Source organism: Zootermopsis nevadensis, unplaced genomic scaffold (genome assembly GCF_977971745.1).
Source record: "Zootermopsis nevadensis isolate Lab colony 2312 unplaced genomic scaffold, Znev_1.0 Znev_ptg000023l, whole genome shotgun sequence".
NCBI classification, from domain to species: domain Eukaryota; kingdom Metazoa; phylum Arthropoda; class Insecta; order Blattodea; family Termopsidae; genus Zootermopsis; species Zootermopsis nevadensis.
Window position 1 is genome coordinate 8,428,362 of NW_028259155.1, and position 25,560 is coordinate 8,453,921.

Consider the following 25,560-nt stretch of genomic DNA (forward strand, 5'->3'; position numbering starts at 1 on the left):
TGAAATGTACAGAGATTCAGTACACATTTTCCTCGACGGACGGACGACAAAAGAGTCACTCGTGAGCGCTGTTCGAGGAAGTTTTCGTATTAAAACAGCGAATTTGTCAGTCATTCTGTACATCACGTGATTCTGCTGACGTCAGCTGATTTGCTTTCTCGCCGGTAGAAACCGATCGCAATCGATTGGTCGAAACTCTCTCGATTAATGCGGGAGTCGGGTAATCGAGGGTCGGTTAACAGAGGTTTTTACTGTAGTTCGATTTAATTTGAAGTTTGAAATAAATTAATGATCTTTCTGATGCTTTAATTAATCTGGAAATATCAGTTTGCACGAATTAGGAGAACTTTGAAGCCTCTTAGATAAGAGTGATTAAGTTAAGGACGATGTTTACTAGGTGAGACCTCAGGTTCTGAAGGTAGCGAGTTCGATGGCTGTCATATGGGTTGTCGAACCCTGCATTCTGGTACAAATTTACGGACGTTTCATTAAGTTTGTTTATGGAGGCACCAGGCATCTCTGAAACGTCGGTAAACTACCAGACAGCACTGTATATCCCACGAAAACACCCTTCTTCACTATTCATGATCGAGGGGGGTGGGCTGACGATCGTGAATGGTGATTGGTAATTACGTGTGCCTGTCTAGAGAGACGGAGGAAAACTGTGGACGTGTTCGGTCAGAAATTGAGTGAAATGTCGAGGGTCTGCGTCTGTTCCAAATCGTTTCCATGACAACCAGCGCGGAATAATAATATATATCGAAGATCGCTGCTGGCCCATGTTGGTAACATGTTGTTAAGAAGGGAAATTTTTCGGGAGAAGTAGAGCGGTTACAGACAACTGAAAATTATTGCTAATAATTATGCGACGAGATGGGATTCGGATGCCAATTTCACTCGCCGTTTGTTCATAATGTTGGTTAAGCTTTCAGAGAAAGTGTTCATGGTACACGCGATGATGACAGATAGGGATCTGTGCCCTCGCCCGTCACTCCGGGCAATCTTAAGCCTACGAATAAAACGTAATTTGTAGAAGGGTTAATTATGAAGGTCGTTGTATCTTGGGTGACAAGATAACACGTTAGGAATTGAGGAATAGCAGAATTTTAATTCACAATAACACTGAAGTGTTCACTTGATTTTATCGTGAGAAAATAACGCCATTTAGTCGCTTGGGGGGAGAGAAGGTCTAGCTCGTACTCATTCCTGATCCCGGCACTAGATGGGGGTGAGTGGTCAGCGTCACGCCCCGGCCGTGTTTACCCCCGGGAAAGGACTCCGGTACCCATTGGATAGGGGACTGGGTGGGCCCCAGAGCCGGTCGGGGATCGAACCCTGGTCGTCCAACCCGTAGTCAGTCACTGTGCTGTTCGGTTGATTTTATCGGGGCTCTTCGTAATTTCTGTGAACATTTTTGACTCTTCTGTAAAGATACATTTTGTAGTTGGCTTATTACATAAATATTTAATTCGTAAGCTCCGCCGTCATCGTCGTCGTAGCCATCGGCTGGTACGTCACATTTATCTGTTGAAGTTCTCGACGCCTTCACCGTCGCAGAATTTGGTGCAATATTTCTGAAAACAGCGAGACGGATGAAACATTCGCGTGTTGGAAAGGTCAAAGGGGAAGGAAACCCGCAGTTTCGACGAAACTGGTGCTTCTGCGCGGACGCTCCAGGTACAGTCGTTGGCAGAACCCGGTCGCCTGCCAAAAGACTTCTCCTGCTAATATACGAGGTGCGATCGGAAAGTTTCAAGACTGTGTCAATAGCGGGCGAACCAGATGTAGTACGAGCTTCTGCCGCTAGGGGGTGCGGCCTACATTCATAGTGAATCAGTGTGCCAGCCGGCATCATCGAATTAGCATTTGTTTCTTAGTTACGGGCGTTTTGGTAGTGCATTACACCGACCCTCCTGCGATTTCGGAATGGCGTGTGCATCAAATTTTGCCAAAGACTCGCCAAAACGGCTACGGAAACCTATGAAATGCTAAAGCAAGCATTTGGGGAGTCCGCAAACTTTTGTGTGGCATTCACGTTTTAAAAATGGCCGAACCTCTGTCGATGATGACGAGCGTTCTGGACGACCATCTTCGAGCACAACGCCCGAAAATGTTACGAAGATCGACGTCGTACCATCAACGACTTGTGCGACATTGTTGGGATAGGCTATGGGACCTGTCAGCTGATTCTAAAGGAAGAACTCCACATGCGACGCATCCTGTCTGAGGACCAGAAGCAGAATCGACTTCTCGTTTGTCAGGAGCTCAAAGAACTTGCAAGAACCGACCCCAACTTCCTTTCTAAGCTCCGTGTGACTTCTTCCTCTTCCCAAAGATGAAAATTCAGCTAAAGGGAAGGAGATTTGAGACGATAGAAGAGATTCAGGCAGAATCGCAGATGGTGCTTGACAGGCTGACAAAGAAAGATTTCCAGGGATGCTTCCAGGCTTGGCAGCGGCGCTGGGATCGTTGTGTTCACTCCCAGGGGAACTACTTCGAGGGTGATGGATGAATTTAATACCTGAGATAAGTGTACGGGTTTTTATAGGCGCAGTCTGGAAACTTTCCGATAGCACCTCGTAATCCGCAGTGTCCGTCAGCGGTTGGCTGCGAGATGCGGGAAAGAGTCGGGATTAAGTTCCCGTGGTAGCGGGAAATCCGAACGAGGCTGTGGTGGTGCCTTTGGCGGGGTCTGCGTTCGACAGCGATCTGACTTAAGTCGCCTTGAAGATGTCTCCTGATTAAAAGGAAGTGTTTTGTAAATTTTGTTTCATGAATGCGATTTTGAAGGATAATACGTTAACGTTTTAAAAGTGTCCACACAAAAATGTTGGTTCCCGTCAACTGTTACGGGTCGTATTAAGTTAGTTTATGTAGGCCGGAGGCGGGATATTTTTTAGCAGCGAGTAAAGGTTAAAAGGTCACGTAGGTGACGGACCCCAGGAAGAAATGATTTAAGTCAGTGCCAGGGGAGATTAAATTTCTGGGTCGCGCTGTTTGGCAAACTGAAATATGACAATATTTGCGGACAATTTCTTAAAACTCCGCACGTAAGGAAAATGCAACTCAGTTTTGTATTTTTCGTATAAAACTTGAGGACCCACGCTCTCGTACTTGAATTTATCTCTTTCTGTACTAAGTATGATTAAAAAACCCCGTTGTTGGCGTCATTTTCCACAAGAACGGGATCATCCTGGGATCTAATGTTCTCACGGCGGCGTGTATGATGATGAGTGACATTTCGCCCTGATGATGGAGGCAGAGGGCATCTTCGGAAGAATCTCACATTTCGTAATTCCACGACACGTTTTAGTCATTTTATTTGGCTGGGAGTGTACGGGCTGTTGACATTTACCCTGTCGGATGCCTGGAGTTTGCGCATGCGCGGAGTGCTTGTTTCCGGACGGTGAACTCTGCGTCTTGTATTGATTGTGGAGGATCCGGCTGACAGTCAGAGGACGTCCGGTGTTCGAAAGGTCGTGGGATCGGATCCAGATACTGTCAAGGTTATGTACTCCAATTGCAAAGCCGATAGCTCAGGTGGTGAGGCGCCTCAAGACTCCGGCCTTCCTTCGTAACGCCGAAGCTCGCATTCTTAGGTTTATGAACTTGTGACCGAAAATTGACCCCCGGGGTTTGATTTCGAGTTATTTGGGACCTCTGGAGTAAAACCACTTCGTACCGGGGCATCTGGGGTTTGGAGATTCTCAACGCAGATGCTCACTTGCACCTGTTAACTTCTCGTTTCGACCAAGTACGTGAGAAATCGCTTACCGAGAAAGCTGTTGCGTCTCTGCGCATGAGTCAGAGGCTTGGTTAAACGTGTTCGATGTCCAGGTCCTACAGACCGAAGTTTGAAAATTGAGTCACGCGTTTCTTGTGGCTGAGCAGCTGCGGTTTGTAACTAGGTCTGTGAGACACACACACACACGTGTCAGAGTACATCAGAAAGCTCTTCATTTGCAGATCGCTTTGTCTCTGCTCGCTTAGCATCACTCATCTTGGATTACTATGATTATTGTTTACTGGTTTTGAAAACTAACTAACCAACCAGATGGCTTACGGAACCCGAAGGTTCATCACCGAACTAACCAAAGCCCTCCACCGGACCCTGTCCTGGGCCAACAAAATCCAGTCTCCTTCAACTCCTATCTCCCATAGATCCCGCCTGAGATTATCCTCCCATCTACGTCTAGGTCTCCCCAGTGGTCTCTTCCCCTCAGGCTTCCCAACCAATAACCGGTACACACCTCTTGTCCCATCCATGCGCGCTACATGCCCAGCCCATCTCATTCTTCTCGACTTAATCACCCTGACAATATTGGGGGAGGAGTACAGATTTTTAAGTTTTCTCCACGCCCCATCGTCTTCTCTTCTAGGCCCAAATATCTTCCTCAACACCCGATTCTCAAACACCTGCAATCTGAGTTCCTCCCTCTGAGTGAGAGACCATGTTTCCCACCCATACAAAACTACAGGCAATATTATTGTTTTGTATACTTTAATCTTCAGGTTCTTAGAAATCAGACGGGAAGACAAAATATTTTGAACTGAGAAGTAGCAAGCATTTCCAAAATTTAATCTCCTCCTAATTTCCTTGTGAATATCATTTTCATTTGTTATTGTTGTTCCCAAATATTTGAACTTTGTAACCCTTTCAAAGGATTTATTAGCTACCCTAAGATAATTTTGCCCGCCTGTCTTCTGATGACGAGATACTAACATGTACTTAGTTTTTTCTGAATTTACTTCCAGCCCCACTTGTCTACCAGCCTCTAGTAAAACTTCTGCGTTCCTCTTTAATTTGGAACCGAAAATAGCCCCAACCACGTGGTCTGGCTGAACACCGACTGTTCTGACTGAAGTCATCCGTGGTTTTTCTCGGTCTTTCTAGACGTCTGACGTCGGCATTAATCATAACCCGCACCCATTCTGTTATCGTATGTACCAGAAACAACGTCGTTGAATAAACTGTCCATTGTGAACAATGAAGATCGTGGAAGTTTTGTAAGAAAAGTAATTTTACTTTTCCGAGACAGCGTTCTGATAAGAACATTTCAATAAACTGCATAACATTGTAAATGATTGTAATTCGAGTTTTAAATTTACCAATCTAATTTATACCTGAGGACGGTTAAATATAACCGAAACATGTCGTAAGAGAACGTTCCAATTTGTAAATCGATCATTCGATGCGGAACGTGAAATGATATTTTAAATATTTTATATTTTATTATCTTATTAAAAATTGTGATTTGACGGAAAATATTAAATAAAAAATAATAACACTAATTTAAAATTCGCATTCCTGATGGCAATATTGTGATGAACCTTCATGTTGAATAAAGAAAGTGGACTGTCATTTGACTAGCCTCGTATACAATCGATCTCTCTAAAGAATTTCCTGTATCGTAGAAGTGAGTGAGTGATGGCAATATTGTAACAGCGTGCTTTAAAGCTGTGCGTTGAATGTAATTTTCTCTACAAAAAAAAGTATATTCCACGTAATCTGCCCGGATTGAGTATATATTTCGTTACGAAAATGCTCTGATTGTGCGTTTAATAACTGCAAAAAGTTTTAGAATACGAGTGAGGCAGGCCGGTCGATCTTTTTGTATCGATATTTTTTGTGTACGTAATCGACTTCTCGTTTACATTTATTTGGACAGCCTTTCCACAAGAATAGAAACAAATACTACATTTATTATTCTTTAATCTTTCGAAGACTGGCTTTGATAGATCAAATTGAATGCGTGATTGGTGAATTGCGAGTTGTCGTGCTACGTCTGTATTAAGAAGAGACTGAGTAAAACCTCCAAGTAAGCCGTCATCACACGAGGTCTTGAGTACCAGATTCAGGTGCCTTCGTTCAAGTTTATCCGCCATGATTGTCAGTTTGTGTCAATCCACATGAAATCCATTGTGATCGTTTGCTTAGAAATCACAAAGTCCGTACCGCTAAGAAAACACTGCAGTTCACCGTTCAAAGTTCAAATGAGACAGAGAGAGAGGGGGAGAGTAGAAGGAACGAGAAAATTGGTGTAGGAGAAGTGAGAGACATTTCGATTTCTGGGGGCGAAGAGCATCTTATAGTTAGAAGGACCCCAGGCAATGCCCGCTCGTCCTTCTGATAAGAACAAAGTGAAGTTAGAGTGAAGACGTTAGTGCGATAATCAGTGAGAGTTTGCTTGGAAAAACGACGGAAATTTTGAATCGTCTATCAGAAAAGCTGAAGCTATAATTTGGAAAGTTAAGTAAATAATTTATCGCCATCCGCTATAGGTTAAAGGGAGTAAATTTTGACGAGTTTAAATCCGGAGGGTTGCGTGAGAAGCTTGCAGTGGCAACTTGGGAACCATCTCAGCATTTGCTTGAAGACAGAGGAAAACCAGGGAAAACCTGTGTCGAGATGGCCGGTCGCATTATCTTCCGGATGCAAACCGACCACTAGCCAGCTGTCAGGCAGTTTGTTTACAAATCACGCGCTCGTAGAAGTCCGTACCGCTAAGAAAACACTACACTTCACCATTACAAAGTTCAACTGGTCACATCTTAGATAACCTAACCTAACCAAGAATTCAGTCCGTACCGCTAAGAAAACACTACAGCTGTTTGAGGAAATAAACAGCTCTTTACAGTGGCAATCGTACAAAGCACTTAAATATAAAATGAAGAGTTATCGATTGCAGAAGCACGTGGTACATATAGTTACCACTGGGCTTCAGGGGGTTAGTAATGACAGCGGATTAGGCGCAGTGCTGCATTCATTTGTTTGTTTCCAACTTCCGTTCCTGCTGTGTCGCGCTGTTTCCCCCGCAGAGGCTGTGTGGGCAGCTAAATTTAGATTGGGGAGGGGGGGATCCAGGATATGGACGCTGAGACGCCATGTTATGACGTATCGCGGGCGTGTGCTTTGCTGCTGTCGTACTGAACCACGGTTTGTTTTTCCAAACCAAAGATTTCAGTTCACAGTGTGTAATTTTTGTGTATGTTCTTTAGCCAGCGTTTTAGGTGTGCAAAGGTGTTGCCACTTGAAATGTAAGATATACGACGTCATTAAACTCGTTCTTCCAAAACGTTGGCCTCTGACGCTGCGTGAAGTTATGAACACGCCCCAGAAGCGTAACAAAATTCGAGTGAAAACTTGCGTTCACTTGTGCTCGGAATTTAATATGTATTCATAATAACAGATCTCGTTTGCTGTTAATCAGATTCGCAGTTTTTTTTAATGCTGGTAACTTCCATCTGCGTCCGCATTGGCCACGGAATCCTTCCATGAACGCGCGACCTTGTCTGCTCGATTGTAAGTGATAGTGAAAGATTAAAGCACCCGTGTCCACAGCTGTTTCCTCCACAATCGTATTTATTTCCCACTTATTAATCCAAATACATTTCCGTGGCTGCTTAATCCGTAACATTTGTCCGTGTCAGTTAATGATCGTTGGCCCATTTATTTAAGGTTAGGTCCGATGTCAGTTCGTAAGCTGATCACCGTTACCCAGAATTCCCGTGTCTTAACGCCTGTTGCTGTTATTCCGTTTCGCATGCTTGAATCGTGTGCCATCTGTAGGCAGTATAAGAAATTTCAGTGCGATTTGCGATTATAATTGTTTGATTCCCGTCAACTTTGACGGGATTGTAATAATTTCTATGGTATTATTTATTTTGTGCATCAAAATATCACCTTACCTTCAAGTGAAGTGACTTTGAGATCAATTTCCGAGGGATGCGTTTTTTACGATATTGGACATTCAATGTGTTCGAAGTAATCATTGAATCTTATTGGCCTTGTTATTGAAGTTCAATTTTTTTACGTCTGAGTGTCCGTTCTGATTCGTTCCTTCGATCACTGAGGCCACGAGGGTAATGCAGATTAATGACGGTTCTTGGATTGCCAGTGCGTATTGGCTTCTCCTCTGAAACGAGTCTCTCTGATAGAAACCAATGTCTTCTGTAGCCAAGGACCAGGACAGTCTGAGGAAAACCGAGCGTCGGCCCACGCTGCCTTCCAGTGGCGGTTGTAACCTTCATGCTCTGTTTTTAAGAGATGGTAAAGTTGCGTCATATTGTGATATAATAAATATATATTAAATATTGTCCGTCTAATCACAATAAATTCTTATTAAATATTAAAATATTACAATAATTAACATTTAAAATATTTAAAATATTAAATGATGTTCTTTATCGAAATATTCGATTTACATTAGACCATCATTTTTCATGTTTCACGACATGTTTCAGTTCCTAAAAGAACCATCTTCAGGTGTATATAATTATATAAAGATTCAAATCAATAATAACTAAAATACAATTTCTTAAATACAATTTCTATATATTATTTTAGTGATAAAAAAATGTACGCTAAAATAATATATAGCAATTGTATTTTAGTTATTATTGATTGAATCTTTATATAATTATATACACCTGAAGATGGTTCTTTTAGGAACTGAAACATGTCGTGAAACATGAAAAATGATGGTCTAATGTAAATCGAATATTTCGATAAAGAACATCATTTAATATTTTAAATATTTTAAATGTTAATTATTATAATATTTTAAATATTTAATAAGAATTTATTGTGATTAGACGGACAAGATTTAATATATATTTACTGTTTTTAATTAAGTTGACCTGAATCTGGTTACCACTCCCTCGCATTCGGCAGGTCTCGGCTGGGACCCCCTGCTTCCTTGACTGAGGGCTTCTGTGCCTTTCCTCAGTCCCTCCAGCCTGAGATTGGGGCTGCAGCGAAATTTTTACTTTCTCGCCGTGTATTATTTACGACACAGTATTCAAGCCCGGGATCTTCAGAAATGTTGTGCCACATACACAGAACTCTTTTATAACGAACACGGTTATAACGATATATCGGCTATTGCGAGCAAACAGAGAACAGTTAGCTGGAACTGATGTATTTTATGAGCAACAATTCACGATTAAAGCGATGACGGTAGTTGAGAGATTCACGGGTATAACGAGCAGTGACTCAACTGTCCCTTATCTATTTTTACGTCCCTGCCGATAGCATTTTCTAACCCTTTTTTACGACATATGCAGTCGACATTCGTAGTTTGGTTCGATTTCCGTTCGCAGAGTCTCATCTAGTGCGCTTGGCTACTCACGAAGAGCGTAGTCCTCGTTCGAGTGGAGTAGCGAAAATCCCCGAAGACCTTGCGTGGCAGGGGGTGTCGAGGGCCTGCGGGGGCTCTCAGGTATCAGGGCGACAGTACAGGGAGGGCAGAATGATTCCGCTGCATCGTCTGAATAGAGGCTGTCGTACGTTGCGGGTGCACGTGACATTGAGCTTTGTGTTTTATCTCGTCCCTTTATCCTCTCTTCTATCTCTTCCTTGATGTTACGGATTCTCAGAAGACTTAAGGGGAAGAACTACCTGGCAAACTCACGAATGCAATTTTTATGTGTCGGTATGAAACATTCGGCTCTCAAATTCAGTCTAAATAAATTATTAATCGTGTGATCGTAAGCTGTGTTTATTAATTGTTTTTATCTGCGTGTGTGTGATAAAAGTAGTGAGTAACAGTAAAAGTAACATATAGCTACAACAACGGTTATAACGAGTAACGGTTATAACGAGAACTTTTCCCCGGTCCCTTGGATCTCGTTATAACCGAGTTTCGCTGTGTGCGCGTGCGCGTATATATATATATATATATATATATATATATATCAGAAGGTTTGAATTCTTGTCCGTCCACCAACTCGTAATTTTCTGACATACCTGTCCTTGAACTTTCGCAGGAGAAGCGTGTGTTGTATACGATAACGTTTGAAAATAACGCGTTCTCGGTTGGCGTGATTTTTTTTAACTCGGTTTGTTTTGAGCTGCGGATTTTAGGCTCTAAAGAGACCAGGGTCCACCAACGGCCGTAGTGCCAACTGAAGAAGGCGAAGAAGAATATTTTAGGTTTTCTGTAACTTTTCGTATCACGCAATCTTGTTACTGTTAGTTGTTAGTCCACCGCTCATCCGTTCAAGCTGAAGGATCACCCCTTGTTGCACCTGCATAATGTCTGTCTTTATCAGTATTGAAACGCTTCCGAAACGTCTTCAAAATCCTTTTCTGCAGTTTTAGACTCGACTCTCCCGGGTAGACAGAATCGAAAGGGACGACGACTCATTGTCAGCTGTGAGTAAACTTCAAAGATGGCGCACCAGGTCACGTGATTTATCATGGTTCTTCGTCTGATCACCAGGGTGTGCTGTAAACGCTAGATTTGTAGATGTTTCGTGCTTTATGGCGTAGTAAACTGCTAGAGACACGTGCAAAAGTTTGTTTAGACATTTTAAAACGAAGATGGAAATATTTACGTGTAGTTTTAGCATCGTCTTGCACCAGATCACCAGTAGAAGGTTCGGTGAATTTATGTGATGGTCGGATAATCACTGAAGAAGGTTTCTTGGATTTTGGTTTGTGTGTGTTTCTATGTCAGAGGTGTTTGTAACGGATATCGGTCCTCGCATTGCGGATGTAATATACGTGGACGCAATTCACAATGACGTCATTACCCGTGATCCTTCGCGATTATAGTATCATTGCCCGTGTAGATTTAAATTATAATATTAGATGTCTTTGTGTGAGAGGTTATTTGGCCTTCGATGTTTCATCGTTACGATAGGCCGAGACTATTGTCATTACGTTATAGAACCAGGACGCCATTATCGTTATCGTGAAGTTTCTCATACAATTGCATTGTGTTCGTGGACGTTTCGGAAGATGAAGGAAGCTGTGAAACATCGTTCTGTAAGTGACGTAAGATGACAGTGGTCCAGATGGACACAGAAACGTGTAAAACAATAAAGAGAGATACATTTGTGTTGGAATATGCTAATTTAAATAGTGAAAGTAAACTTTGTGCAGTCACGGAAAGTTAACGAACAAAGGAACGTACGTAATGTAAGATTTACCGACGCATTCATGCACCTTCGGTTTCATACGTGCGCCGATTTGTATGAAGGGTGGTGGTTTGTGGGAATTAAACCCTGCTGTATCAACTGGTCAGGTTTCAGTTCTCGACGCGTGTTGGGACGGTGGCTTCGTCTTACCGATATTTTGATATTTGTGTTAGGAAATGACAATTTTCTCGTCTCAAGTCTCAGTGGATTGCATAAGGCACACCGGGTCTTGAAGACCTTAACCATCTGATCCCCTCGCCAAAGTTGGCTCCTCATTCTGGTATTAAATGATGTTTTTAGTTATTTTTTATAAATTAAGTCATTAATAACTTGTGCGTGTCAGACGTAAGGGATAAACCGTGGAAGGTAACGGGATTTCCCGACAGTCATGAGAAATCGGAGAGGAGACAATGCATCGGCCGTGGTCCACCGCACGAGTCAACATTTTCTGGTGGTATATTTGTCTTTGGTAGAGTGCCAGCACCGCATTCCCGTCGTGGCCTAGCATTCTCGTTGCCTCTGGCATGCGACTTCTGAAGCAGAGGGGAAGTGAGCGGGTTTCGGCTTACAAGACGTAAATAAAATGATGTCCGAGTCTCCGGGAGGTTTTGACTTTTATTACGTGGCTTCACGTAGTCTTGGAGCCACCAGAGTTGTAATCGGGGGCCTGAACTCGCGTCTTCTTTCCGGACACATTCTTTTTAAAGTGTCGCAGTCTGCATACTTCGGTATCTGTTTCCAGTTTATTTTCGTATGACTTCCTCACGGACATTTTGAAACATATAGTTGAGTAATAAGTATAGAACAGATTTTTCTGCGTGTTTTGAGCTGGGATAACCCAGTCACTTTTGTGACTACGACCGGGGTTCGATCCCCGACAGGGGCAGAGGATTTTTTTTTTCTATAGCCTTGTATCCGATGGGTACCGGGGTCCTTTCCCGGGGATAAAGCCGGCCGCGGCGTGACGCTGACCACTCACCCCATCTAGTGCCGAGGTCAAGAATCAGTAGGAGCTACACTACCTCTCCCCCCAAGCGTTTAAGTGGCGTGTATCGGGACAGATTTATTGTTAACTTCAAATGCGTCTTTGTTATGACGATTCGAAGTGACATAATCGATCGATCTTCGAGTCGACTGTAGTTTCGATCCCCATTAACTTGTCTGCCGAGTATTCGCTGTCGAACGTACACACGCGTCGCAGAAAATCTTTAGCAGTACTTTATTTTATTCAAAGCAGACAGAAATGTGTTAGTTGACATTTGACAGCTGTAATTAATGTAACAAATACGATGGAATAAGTGATGTTGGTAATGGCGTTAGCTGTGCGCTTACAGGACGTCTTTTGTTCGCGTGTCGCTTGTTAGTCGTGCAGGAAGTGAACTCGTCTATCGCCGACACGACACGAGGTAGTTCCCAGGTCGCTGTTGGCGTTAAAACTTGTTTGTTTATTTTTGTGTATATCTTCTTGGCTTCCGAGTCCAGATTTGGAATCACACGTGTTTGTTTGGGTAACCTCCTTACATTTTCCCTTACAGACTTCCAGGGATGAAATATATTCCCGGAGGGATGTTTGTTCACAGTTGAATCGACGTTGCAGACGTTTGTCGTTGAAACATCATCAGATAACGTGTCTTAGAGACGAAAGAGTGAGGGCAAGGCGAATGTGCTTTGTTCTGCTGAACGCGTTCGAGACACGTCAGTGACTCAGAAGATTGTTCGTCAGTCACCCTCTTTTGTGACAAGCAGCGGAACTGTAGTTCAGAGTCATCACCACCAGAGCGCAGAACTGTGAAGACAACAGAAGGCGATGACGCCTCCCTTTTCCTGGATCTCGCCGAGGCACCCGGACAGCGTTCCCTCCAGGTCGGCAGCCGCTGGTCCATCCACCGAGCGCGAACCGGAAGTCGTTCGTCCGCCATTAGCACATCAATGTTACGCAAAGAGGGGAATTAAAACGTCTGGTGTCACTTCCGATCTGTTGGAAGGCCTTGAGGCGTTAAGCCTGCCTCTGGAAGGTTGCCTAGTATTTGGAATACTGATACACGCCCATGTCTTGAGCTAAGACTGCGATGAAATAGAAAACCCCTGATTTTTGGACGGACTTCTGTTATGTTACGTACGTCTTAAGCATATTCCGAATTGTTCCTTTAAATCGAGTGCCTTGTACGTCTGTTATTATTTTATTTAGTGTTCTGTCTGACGACAGGTCCATATGAACAGGATCCTTCCATCCTTTTCTCGGACTGGGACCTGTTCATATACGTTCTTGGCAGATGATCCAGAAGTGGTTTGCCATTGCCTTCTTCTGTGTGTTAATGGAGTAATTGTTGGGATGCCACGGAGGAAAACTCCGTGTTGCCTAGACCACGGCCTTGCCCAACACAAGTTATAAATTCGAACCCGAGACCCCCAGGATTACAAGGCCAGCGTTCTAACCGTGGTACGTCTGTACCAACGAGTAAAGATCAAGTTTTCGTCTCTTATGGAGTTGATGGGTTTAAAATTTTTGCATGAGTTCATTTTAAAACGTCTTACACGACCCTGTAATTTCATTGAGACCTCTCACGTTCTAGAAAAGTCGTGAGTAAAGGTTTTAAAGTCCGTTGTATCCGAAACAGTGCTCTTTAACACTTCCTTCGCGTTACATAGAAACCCTTGGGCTGTACCGACGCCCACGTGTGTTACACATCAGAGCCCTCCCTACCAACCTACAGCCTACCGTGACAAGAATTTACCCAAGTGAATCTGGAAGTTCAGTGCACAGCCAAGGATGTGGATAAATTAAAGGCAGAAAGAGAGACGACGAAAGCTTTCTATGTGCTTCTACGCGGCCCCGCGATGAAGTTTAATGCGACGGATTAAGGAGAGAGTTCGCTCTTTGTGTCCGGCATCTTCAGCTCGATGGAGCGGCAACTGTCAGAGGACCAACACGGAGCATACGCGCGGGTTAGGGACGACCCCGTTTTACGACGGCGAACTCGATGTACGCCGATGCCAGCACGTCCTGATTGCGGAAAACAACTCCGGTGTTGTCCCGCTTTGATTCTAGGCACTGCCGCTTTAAGGCGTTCTTTACGATTTACGGTTTTATGGGCATTTCCTGTTCCGTTTTCCGTCGCGATGACGTCATCTAACTGTACTCCTCACGCAGAGATCGCTTTCGAGGATGTCACCGTGACAAAGTGACATTTGTACGTAGCACGATCTGATGTTTTTAGGGCGGTGAGTCCGAAGATGGCTGCCGTGTAGCCTGGTAGAAGTTTACCGACGTTTCGGGGGTCCTTGCTGCCTTATCATCAGGGCGATCACCCTAGTTATTCAGCCCATGTCTTTCCCCGAGACTTCTAAAGTTCGTACGGATTTCCACTGACGTCAGAGGACATATGTAGGTTTCCGGCATGTGGTTAAGAGTTTTTATTGGTGTAATTCAAGTTCAGTAGCTTTTGCCTTTCGTTTGCAAGGGACAGACAAAAGTGTACCTAGAGTGGAACGTCACAGGAATTAAAGCTCTATTTTAACCGAAGCTGTTTTCATGGGAACTCGGTGGACTAGTGGTTCGCGGGTTCGATCCCGACCGAGGTCAATGGATTTTTAAGGGTGATAAAAGTCTGTAGGACAACTTCCTTCGGGAGGGAAGTAAGTATGATCCCATTTCGTAGATTTACGGCACGTAAAAGAACCTTACGAGCATGAATGAGACTTTTTAAGCAAAATTCAGCGGCCATTTCTCACCCAAGTCTCTCGTGATTCATTGCTAGATGGCTCTGGCAGTCAAATCAGGATTGAGTAGAAATTGTGCTGGTCACTCACTACTCATAAATGCACGCTTCAAAGACTGGGAAAACATCCGAAAGGAGGCGGCCAAGACCTACACTGGGCTGTAAATCACATGAGGAAGAAGATTATCTTGTGCTTACGTTGTCCTGTATTTACCTGATGGTTTATACCAGTGGTATTCAACCTTTTTTGTTCGCGTACCCCCAGATATAATTTCTCTTCAACTTTGTACCCCCAAAGTCGTTGGTGTGTAATTCAAGTTATACATAGTATATAATCTACATCTAAAATAAATTAAATAAATTACGTTACTGATTATTCAGTGTTCATCATAAAATAATATATATTTTTTTTAAAATTTCACGTACCCCCTAAGATGTCAAATTTTGGTTTTGATTTCGTGATTACGTCGTCCCACGTCAACAGCTATTGCCATGGATGGAACTTGTTATTTTTTCAGGTTTATTCATTAATCATTCACGTGTGTGCAATTTATCTAGTGTCAGTTTGGGTACAAACGAACGAACAGCTCATCGTCTGTTATCGAGAGGTTCTTTGTTCGGTGCTGTCCGTTAAGAATGAATGTGGTTAAAAATTGTTGGGACTTGTAGTCTGGTCGCCCTGATGATGGACGCAGCAAAGACCTTTGAAACATCAGTATACTTATGCCACTCTAGATAGATAGACGAAGAACCGGGTTTTAAAAATTCCTCAGTTAATGACAAATTTGTTACTGTGTGAATAGCTGACCATGAAAAATACAGGCGTATTTTTAGCAACGTTTGAATGTGGAGGGACATTTTATTGGTGCTTAAAAATCCGTTACTGTCTCTCCTGAGAACACCAGATGAGTTTGTCGCCTATAAATAGCTCGTGTTTATTATTCTGAAAAAAAAGATTTCGACCTAGCCTCGCTTACGTGTTGAAGAAATGACTGACTCATTGTGATTTTGAACTGAGAATTTTGGGCGTGTGGTTTATATCGAAGTGGCAGGGAGGAATTCGACAGATGATCAGATCTCTTGTTAATCTGTCCATGTTCCTTGCCTGAAAACTCGTCATAGACATCGTCATTCGTTACGTATCTTTGAATAACAACAACAAAAAGTTGTCAGTGGAACGACGGTTCCGGAGAATTAGACGTAAATGCGTCTATACTGAAAGGAAGTTTATATTTTGGCTTTATTCTAAATATTTCCTTTATAGATCCTTTACAATTGAGTAAAGTTTGATTAAGACTTTGCTTACTCAACTTGAATTAGTTACGCTTAAGATGGGTCTGTGGTAGATGAATGTAACGTAGTGTAATGTAATGTTTTATAGGTAACAACAATTCCGAGTAAACAGATGACGTTTCCTAGGTAACATAACAATGAAGTTACACTTTTTGCCGAATGACCCTTCCTTATAGACGTATTTACGTCAAAAAACTATTATCCCCATCCGAAATATTTTGAAACATGTTCTTTTCTGCGTGGATATAATTGGCAGTTGGCCCAGATCCTTTTCCACGGGTGACTTAAATAAGTTGAATTACGAAAGGAATATCGACATCACTTGAGTAAGCAAAGTTGGATTTGGTTAGGTTAGGTTAGGTTAGGTTAGGTTGGATTGCGTTAGAATGCATTGGGTTCGGTTGGGTTTGGATGGATTAGGTTGAGTTGGGTTCGTTAGCTTAGGTTTGGTTACATTACGTTACGTTAGGTTTGGTTTGGTTTAGGTTAGTTTTAGGTTATGTTAGGTTTAGGTTATGTTAGGTTTAGGTTATGTTGAGATAATTTTGAATTTTGATTGTGTTCTGTTGGCTTGGGTTTGGTTGGAGTATGTTAAGTTATGATAATGTTTTGTCAGGTTAGTTTTTATTATGAAGGGTCAGCTTAGATTATTTTGAGAAAAACAAGTGTTGAATATCGACAGACTTCGCGACCCTCGTCCAATTGCCGCGGTGTTCGTAACGAGTCGTGTGTGCTGGAGTGTCCACGCACGCGCAGCTTTCGAGTGTGCGCTGTATACAGTCCACAGGCACAAGAGGGGAGCGGAAGCAGAAGGGCGGAGGGGCGGGGGGGAAGATGATGTGTAAGGAAGCGAGGCTGACTTGTCCGAATTTCTGCAAACTCGTTTGACCAGAGGCGAAGAGAGAGAGAGAGAGAGAGGTCGCTGCCCATCCGGCATCGCAACGTCGAATTGAATTGGCCGGTGTCACGTGTCTTCCGACAGCGACTGTTTCTTACCGCTCTCTCGGGTGTTTTTGAAAGCTCAAGCGTCCGCCACGCGCATGCGCAACAAGTAGATTAAATCAGTGCGAAAAAGAGACCGGGAAGTTATAAATAAGTAAGCCAGCATTTGCATCTCTTCGTCACAGAATCTCACTTCAAGCCTCTTGAGTGAAGTGTTTAATGGGGCCACTGAGCGAGTTGGGTGGGGGGGGGGGGGGGGGGCTTGAAGAAGGCGATGAAGTGATTGCGCGTCTCTGGGGGTAGCTACGGGATGTGGACAGGCGCTCGTATAGTTGACTAAGAACACGCTGTTTATTTACGGACGTCTCCAGTCTGTTTTTGATGCAAAATACAGCTTCAAATTAGATAATTGTTTTCAAGGCTTCGCAGTTTTTTCGATTCTCCCGTAAAAAAAGAAAAAGCTCTCGTTTTTTCACAGCCACGCACACGCAAAGAATAAACAGACGTTACAAAACCACTTTAATGAAAACGCGGCTTTTTAAAGATTTCTACCAGGGACACGAATGACGTCTACTTGGTCCTTTAAAGCCGAGTGGTAATTATATGTACCAGCTGCTTTAGCAATCGGTAACTCTTCATTTTGTATTTATGTGGTTCTAATGATTCTCAGTGTAAACAGCGCTTATTTCCTTAAACAGCGTTAACCAGTTGATCGATGTAATGGTCAAGTGTGGTGTTTTCTTCGCGGTACGGACTCAGCGTTAACCAGTTGATCTTTTTAATGGTGAAGTGTGGTGTTTTCTTCGCGGTACGGACTCAGCGTTAACCAGTTGATCTTTTTAATGGTGAAGTGTGGTGTTTTCTTCGCGGTACGGACTGAATTCTTAAATATTGTTTGGGGGAGTTATAATGCCATTATAAGCGTTAGTGAGGACTCCACCTCCGATGCAATGTCTCAAGTATTATAATTCCGTGTCATAATAATGCTGAATATAATTAAACATTTTTTACCCAATTAGGGAATTAATAAAAAATGTAGATTAATAAAATTGTCCCTATGCGTTTTTAACCATGCACCATTGCAGCGTATGGGAGAGCGAAGGTAAAACTTCTCTGCCTCGTGACCACGACTCGAAGGCGTATAGGGGAGCATAGAGGATGGGCTCCACTCATTCTGAACCCGTAGGCGAGTGGCGGTCTTCACATTCATTGCATGGGGGTAGATTACGTCTGAGCCATTCTGGACGGAGTGACTATGAACTGATAGTGTTTTTCCGACTCGTTGAAGAGCTCTCTCGATCCTCGTACGTGGCGCTGTAGCGGTCATCAGTTGAGGTATAAATAAATATCTTCGCCTGCGGCCCGCCTGTGTGTGTGTCATCGCTCTGACTGCGTGCTACTGGCACGATAGAGTCGCGCTGCTACAAGTTTCTCTACCAGAAACGTAACACTTTGTTCCTACTAATCGAAGACGATCAGAAAGTATTCTTAACCTTGACCTCAAAAACCTCACGGCCTTAGCATCAGCGTGCCTGGCGAGTGTGATACCAGTTCGGGTTATTTTTTATTGTCAAGTGGATGAACGACTTCCTTGCGTTGTTTTTTTTTCATCGCTGCACCAGCTGCCGGTGTTAGGAATTGGAAGGAATTAGAATCTGGTTACTTAATCCGCGTTCCCTGTGTCAACTGACCCGATGCGACACCAGACATTTTTAGGTTAGGTTGTTTTGTTCCGGACACCAATACCTGGAGTATTTGAAGTGCTGTGATATATCACACTCTTAACAATGACCTTGGAACACACTGTGGCATCATTTACCTTGGTCACGACAATGTCTTTGATATCATTTTCGTATAAGTTATTCCGTTGGCTGCCCTGCGTGTGGTGTCGTCTAACATCTTTAGAATTTTCCTGTGCTCCAGAGAGTACAGTCTAGTTTCTTTCAGAAGTTAATCGCAGAAACTGCCAACCTAAACTAGGTCTTGGCCATTGATTTTGCGAGACGACGCTGGGAATAGAGATTAAAGTTGATTTTCTTTTGTTTCAGAACTTTGCAGTGATGGCCGACGTTGCGAAAACTGTGAAGGTAGTGAGTAACAGCAGCGCTTGTGGTGTGTCTCTGTGTGAACTAACATCAGCGAACGTTGAAGCAGATTCTCTCGAAATTCGTAACTCACCATCCAATAACACAGATTCGACAGATTTAACACTGAACCTACCACCGTCTGATGACGAAACGAGTTTACAAGAACTTATTGAATCGGAATTAGCCTTGCGAAAGGAACTTATAGACGCTCAATTTTCCCCTAGAATCTCAGATTACTCAGATACTTTGGAAGAGGCTGACGATACAGATACGATTGATGCGAACCAGAAAACTTGTGATTCAATAAAGTCCTCGCCAACAATTCTGTCTCCTCGGAGTTATGACGAAACAGATCGTAAAGCCCTTGATATCAATACGCAGTTTATTTTGGCCGAAAGGAATCATTCGTTTCAAACGTTTACTGGGAATGATATGTTTTTTTTCAACACACTCGATGACACGCAGATCAATGGAACTGATCCATACTTGAAAGACGACGAAGGCCTAGCAGATCCATTCCTGGGAGAGGAATCACATGCGGTTTATTCCGACATTGAAAGCACACAGGAACCAAACGAACTTGAAATTTGCTCAACGTCACATGTAGACGATCTTGACGAATGCCGTCAAGAATCATCTGAATCTGATTCGTCCATCTTGAAAGATGTCGATCATATTACGCTTTCAACATTCGATCCTTTCACTACGATAGTTGACAGCAGCAAATCTGAGACGATTGATAATCCAGATATAGTCGAAACACCGTCGAGTGAGTGTGCTGATTCAGACTTCATTTGTCTTCAGGTTGAGACAGGCGATAAATTCGATACCGTGGTTGAACCCTCGCAAAATTTGAATGAGAATTTTGGTGCCTGTGATTGTATCGAGACCATATCAGAGGAGGTTGTCCCAGATGGGGATTTTCGTACTAATTATGTTGTAAGTGTTGGTTTGAGTAACAGCATGGATGAGTTTGGGTGTGGTAATAATGATCATGTAACTAACGTTTTTGATACTCTCGAAATCGACGATTATGAAATCCCTGTAACCCCTGAGGAAGCCACCGCTGAGATAACCGAAGAACACGGTAAATTCAAGATAACAATTCCAGAAATTGATATAATTCCTCCTGATGACAATGAAATAAGCGAAAGTGAACTGGTTTCAAATGAAGAACTGAGTATTTCTAGTAGCGGAGCTGGACCTCAGATTGAGTTGACTGGTCCTTTGGTTGAAGATGGTTTTGAGACCTGGGAAACGGTTGCCGAACCATCAGGGCGTATCCCCGAGAGATCTGACAGTCTTGAATACGTCCCGGAAGAATTTGGTGGTGGTACCGAGGTCGCGAATGTGCATGCAGATGAAATAGTTTCAGAAGTTTGTCCTAAAAACACTGACTCCTCATACTCCGATGTAAGTTTGATGCTTTGCGTTAACTTAACTTTGTTAGATTGTGTCTGTTGCTAATTATTTTTAATGTAAGTCAACATTTGAGGTTTGCTGTCAACTTCGAGTTCAGATTTTATGTTAACGAATCAGACATTTTAAGATTTGATGTTTTTCACAGCGGGGATTATGAAGATTTCTGTCTTCTGGGTTGTTGATTCATCGCCCTGATGATGGAGGCAGTCTGACCTCCGAAACGTTGGTAAGCATCGACCAGACTACACAGAGCAACAACTCAGAAGACAGAAATATTCATCGCCCTGATGATGGAGGCAGTATGACCTCCGAAACGTTAACTTAACTTTGTTAGATTGTGTCTGTTGCTAATTATTTTTAATGTAAGTCAACATTTGAGGTTTGCTGTCAACTTCGAGTTCAGATTTTATGTTAACGAATCAGACATTTTAAGATTTGATGTTTTTCACAGCGGGGATTATGAAGATTTCTGTCTTCTGGGTTGTTGATTCATCGCCCTGATGATGGAGGCAGTCTGACCTCCGAAACGTTGGTAAGCATCGACCAGACTACACAGAGCAACAACTCAGAAGACAGAAATATTCATCGCCCTGATGATGGAGGCAGTATGACCTCCGAAACGTTAACTTAACTTTGTTAGATTGTGTCTGTTGCTAATTATTTTTAATGTAAGTCAACATTTGAGGTTTGCTGTCAACTTCGAGTTCAGATTTTATGTTAACGAATCAGAAATTTTAAGATTTGAAGTTTTTCACAGCGGTGATTATGAAGATTTCTGTCTTCTGGGTTGTTGATTCATCGCCCTGATGATGGAGGCAGTATGACCTCCGAAACGTTGGTAAACATCGACCAGACTACACAGAGCAACAACCCAGAAGACAGAAATATTCATCGCCCTGATGATGGAGGCAGTATGACCTCCGAAACCAGAAGACGGAAATCTTCATTTGATAACTTGTTGCCAAAACTTTAATTTTTGTCAGCCACGCGTTGTAATTTTTAGGTCATCCTTAGACTTTTGAATAAGCAGAGAACAGCCTACGGGTCTGTATTGATGAATCGATTCGTAGATAGAATTTTGAATAAAACAGTTTTAAAAAACGTCTTTGTGTCCCTAAGCTCCAAATTACAGTTCTTTATGATTTTTTGTTACATTTTATTTTCTTCTGTTAGTCCGAGAAGAGCGAGTTTGTGACAACGAAGACAGCTGAAAAGAAAACCAAGAAGACGAAAAAATCCGATCCTGAGAAAGAAAATATTTCTGTGGTAAGTTCTGTCTCGTGTGGAGCATGGAAATGTTTTTGTTGTCTGAAAATACATGTTTTGACGTGTAAAATTCATTGTGCAACATGTGGATGGACTGACCGCTTTCCATAATTCCTCTTGCTTCAAATTGTCTATTTACTGTGTTTCGTTGGTAGCACTGAAAATAAAACGAGAACGCGGAGTATTCAAAATCTGCAAACATCAAAAAACTATTGGATTATCCAGAGATAATATAATTTCACATTACAAGAGACTGTGCACTTATATTATGTTTTTCTGGTTCAGGATTCAGACACTTTATATGTTTTATCTTTTAAAATTAACCTAGATCTTAATTGCATTTAGTATTTACAGTGTAAATTGTTAATATTTTTGCATGTACTGAAACTTGGAATTGTGTTGAGATGTTTTGTGTCGTGTTTTGTTGGCTAATGATGTGTTACTGGTGTCGTGTTCTACTAACCAGGCAGACACAGCACTGACTCATGCCGACAGTGTTGCAAATAACGAGGTTAAAATATCCCCCAAAGAAAATATACCTGCAGATGATAAAATTGTGGATGATGATCTGTCCAGTGTTTCCGTCAAAGTATTGGTGAGTAAATGTTATTTTTATTAACTGTCCAGATGAAGCTTGGTTGTAATTTTACGTAAAAATTGTGATTTACTTCGCCCTAATGTGAGCGCATTTTGAAGGTATGTTTGTTGTTGTTGTTGGCGGCACTGTATAACAGCTTGCTGCATTGTCAAGGGTGTTGTTCATACATTAATGTACGATGTTTTGCCAGTTATTTTATGTGGATGTAAAACTTGATGTGTCACTTTGAAGAAATAAGATATTTGATCTTTGAAGTAGTGATTGTTGAAGATTATATAAAAGGCGACGCTGTATGTCGGCAACAAAGTAGAGAATGTCGAAGTGGCATGGCCGTCGAGCGCATATAAAGGGATAACCGGAGAATGCAGTGTGCTAATGTAAAACTAGATGGCAGTGGTGTAAGACAGGCTGTTTTAGTAACGTGATGTAAGCTGCCTTCTGTTAACAGTGGCATATGTGTCTTGTGTTATAACATTGATTTCATTACTTCCCTAATGCTGACTGTTGTTCTAATTGTGTATGATTGTCTTTTACTCACAAATCTTGACACCGCTGTTGGTGTAGATATCTTGGCGAGATGGAATGTCATGTGAATGCTGATAATAGGGATTTCAGCGTGGCGTTGATGTGATTGGCAGGACGTTTGCTACAGCGAGTTAAGTGAAGTTGTGGGGAAGCCTTGGTCAGTGTTAAAAACTTCAGAGCAGCTAGAGTTGAGACCGTAGTTTAATTTATATATGTCTTCTCTTTGGATTTATTGCTTCTCAGAATGTGTGCGTGCGTGCGCACACTCGACTGCTTTTTGTAGCAGTATGAATCTTTGAGGTTCTGAGCATGCGCACATGTGAATATGGATGATAACTGTTCTGATATAGTACAGGAGGATCGTAGTCCATCAGTAAAGAATTAGGGTGGGAGGGTTTGAACTGGACTAGCTGAGGATAAGTACCAGTGGAATCATAAACTGTCGGAAGTTCCGAACACTCTTTAATATGGCTTCTCCCGAGCGATCTGTCCCTTTTAGGTTATCCAACTATACTTTTATGCGCACATCGTTTCTCTGTGATTTCTTCTGCGCAACCCCACCATCTTGATTTAGCGATACCAACAATATTAGGTGAAGAGTCAATTATGAAACTTAACCTCACATAATTTATTCCATTCTCTTGATTGATTTTTTCTTTCGATCGTAAGGCTTATTGGACTCGGAAGTAGCATGGCAGTTGCATGAGAGCATGGTTTTGTTTGATGTGTTTGGTAATTGTTTTTCTTTTGGCGCATGATTGTGTGCAGAAATCAACTTACGCAAACCAGATTCAGACACAGGCATCAAAGGAAACAGCAAAGGAAATAGATTGTGATATTCAGCTTTGTGGACCAATTCAGTCACTGGTAAGTTCAGAATGCAAGTCATGATGGAACATTACTTTGTTTGTACCAGAGAACTTCCTTGTGAAAATTGTTTCCAAAACGCATCGTAGTCTCTGTCACAGACGTTTGAACACGGAGATCATGCGTTTGGAATCGCCAAGGAAGAAACACATTAATTTGATTAAACCTATGGAAAAAAAATAAAGGTTTGTTATTTCATTCAATGTTAATCATTATATATGTAAACCTAATCCCAGTGTAGTTTCAATCAATTGAATGTATTAATTTTCGTAGTCCTGTAAGTAATTCTTAAGTCTTTCAATTGAAGACTATATTGATTTTACCCACCAGCATAATTAAATATAACAACTAAATTTTGTTTTTACTGTTTATAAACCTTTATTGTTATTCCACTGTTGTCTTCACCTTCGTAAAGAAATATTTCAGGATGTATTTTTTTTAGAGAATATTTCGTAAACAGATTTTGATTTTTGTTGTTGTTGTGGTACTTACAGTACTGGTTATGGGTTTTCCTGTCAGTTCACCTAAAATGTGTCAGTTTGCCTGAAACATATTACATAAATATTTATGCCATATCCCACGTAACATAATAGAAAGTGACCAGTTAAATGTTACTGTGCGCCGTATAACGTATTGATTCTGACGTTATTCTACATTTGAAATGATATTCAGTTGGATGAGTAATATGAAGATCAGATTTAAGTCGACGTACATATTAACAGTGAAAGTATTAATGGAACAGTCACGGGATTTTGTTGCTATGTCCAAAATATGTTAAACCTACTCCACATAACAAACATATGATACGGCATAGGCTCGATGTTAATAATATAATTAATTCATATTATTCTAATGGATTGTTAAGGCAGGGCGATTAACAAAATGAAGTTGGCTGTCTTGTGGGTTGTTGCATCATGCAGTCTGGTGGAAGTCTGCCTGCATTTCGGAGGTTCTTACTGCCTCCATCATCAGGACTCATTGCTCTCATGATGGAAGCAGTAAGGCACCTATGAAACGTCAATAAACCTGCCAAAGTTTATGGTGCAATAACCACAGAAGACTGCAATTTCCATACTCGACATCTCAAGAACCTGATATATTATAAGCGTCTGGTTGTGAAACAGGGATAGTGAAATCTAGGGCTGGACATGTGGAGAGATTTTGTGGGGAATCCTGGAAAACGACCACTGGGCAGACCAAGAAGGAGATGGGCGGATGGATGTAGTTGGCTCAGGGTCGTGGCCGGTGGTGGGATTTGGTGTTATTGGTGTTGAACCCGCAGGTTCTGATACTAGAGAGTGAGTGCGTTAGAGATTATGTGTGAGTTAATAGAATAAATAAGTTAATGATAGAATTTTATGTAGATTTTGTCTGTAATCCTCATAGAGGGTCAAAATGGGTTTTGTACTGAAGCAGTGGAACAGAAGATGGAGAAATTAATTTGCTGTGAGATTTTTCTGGGGTAGCTTTGAACCACGCGTACGTCTCTGAAGTTTCTGGTGCAGTCGAAATGCATTCTTATTGTAATGGACACAGTAAGGAGCGAGTTTAAATTAAGATGGAAATAGGTTATTAGATTTTTGTGAGAGAAGCTATTTTCATGGTTTCAGTCTCAAATGTTATGATATTTTAAAATTTGAATTTAATTTTGGTGGAATTCTGTGTCGGAATGTAGTGGGGTGTGATTTAATATTCGTGGGACGTGGACTTTAAAATAGGAATGGAAATTTTTCTTTTATAGTCGCTGTTGATGGGTAAAAGTGCAAAGGCGCGAGTCAGAACTTTGAAGGGAAACGGTGATCGTATGGCAAAGATGGATGAGAGACCACCTGAAGAAACTAAAAAGTCAGCTGAGTGTATTTTGCAGTGTAAAACATTTTATAGAAGTAGATTAAAGAGATCATTATATCTCATGGCA

The 25,560-nt window shown here is 42.0% G+C and overlaps 1 protein-coding gene across 23 annotated transcripts in view; it reads left to right on the forward strand.

Moving 5' to 3' along the window:
• Window positions 1-25,560, forward strand: part of LOC110834880 (uncharacterized) — a 97,779-nt gene that overhangs the window by 26,696 nt on the left and 45,523 nt on the right. For 6 of the 23 annotated variants that reach the window (XM_087354239.1, XM_087354240.1, XM_087354242.1 and 3 more), the window contains exons 1-5: window positions 10,468-10,771; window positions 18,926-20,377; window positions 21,560-21,652; window positions 22,119-22,247; window positions 23,544-23,642. In XM_087354239.1, the coding sequence (XP_087210365.1) occupies window positions 10,595-10,771; window positions 18,926-20,377; window positions 21,560-21,652; window positions 22,119-22,247; window positions 23,544-23,642 (1,950 nt within the window). In that variant the 5' untranslated portion in view covers window positions 10,468-10,594. Of the gene's footprint in view, window positions 1-10,249; window positions 10,381-10,466; window positions 10,772-17,156; window positions 17,505-18,925; window positions 20,378-21,559; window positions 21,653-22,118; window positions 22,248-23,543; window positions 23,643-25,560 lie in introns of those variants that run through there. The other 17 variants (XM_022074565.2, XM_022074581.2, XM_022074588.2 and 14 more) reach the window with 12 other exon arrangements.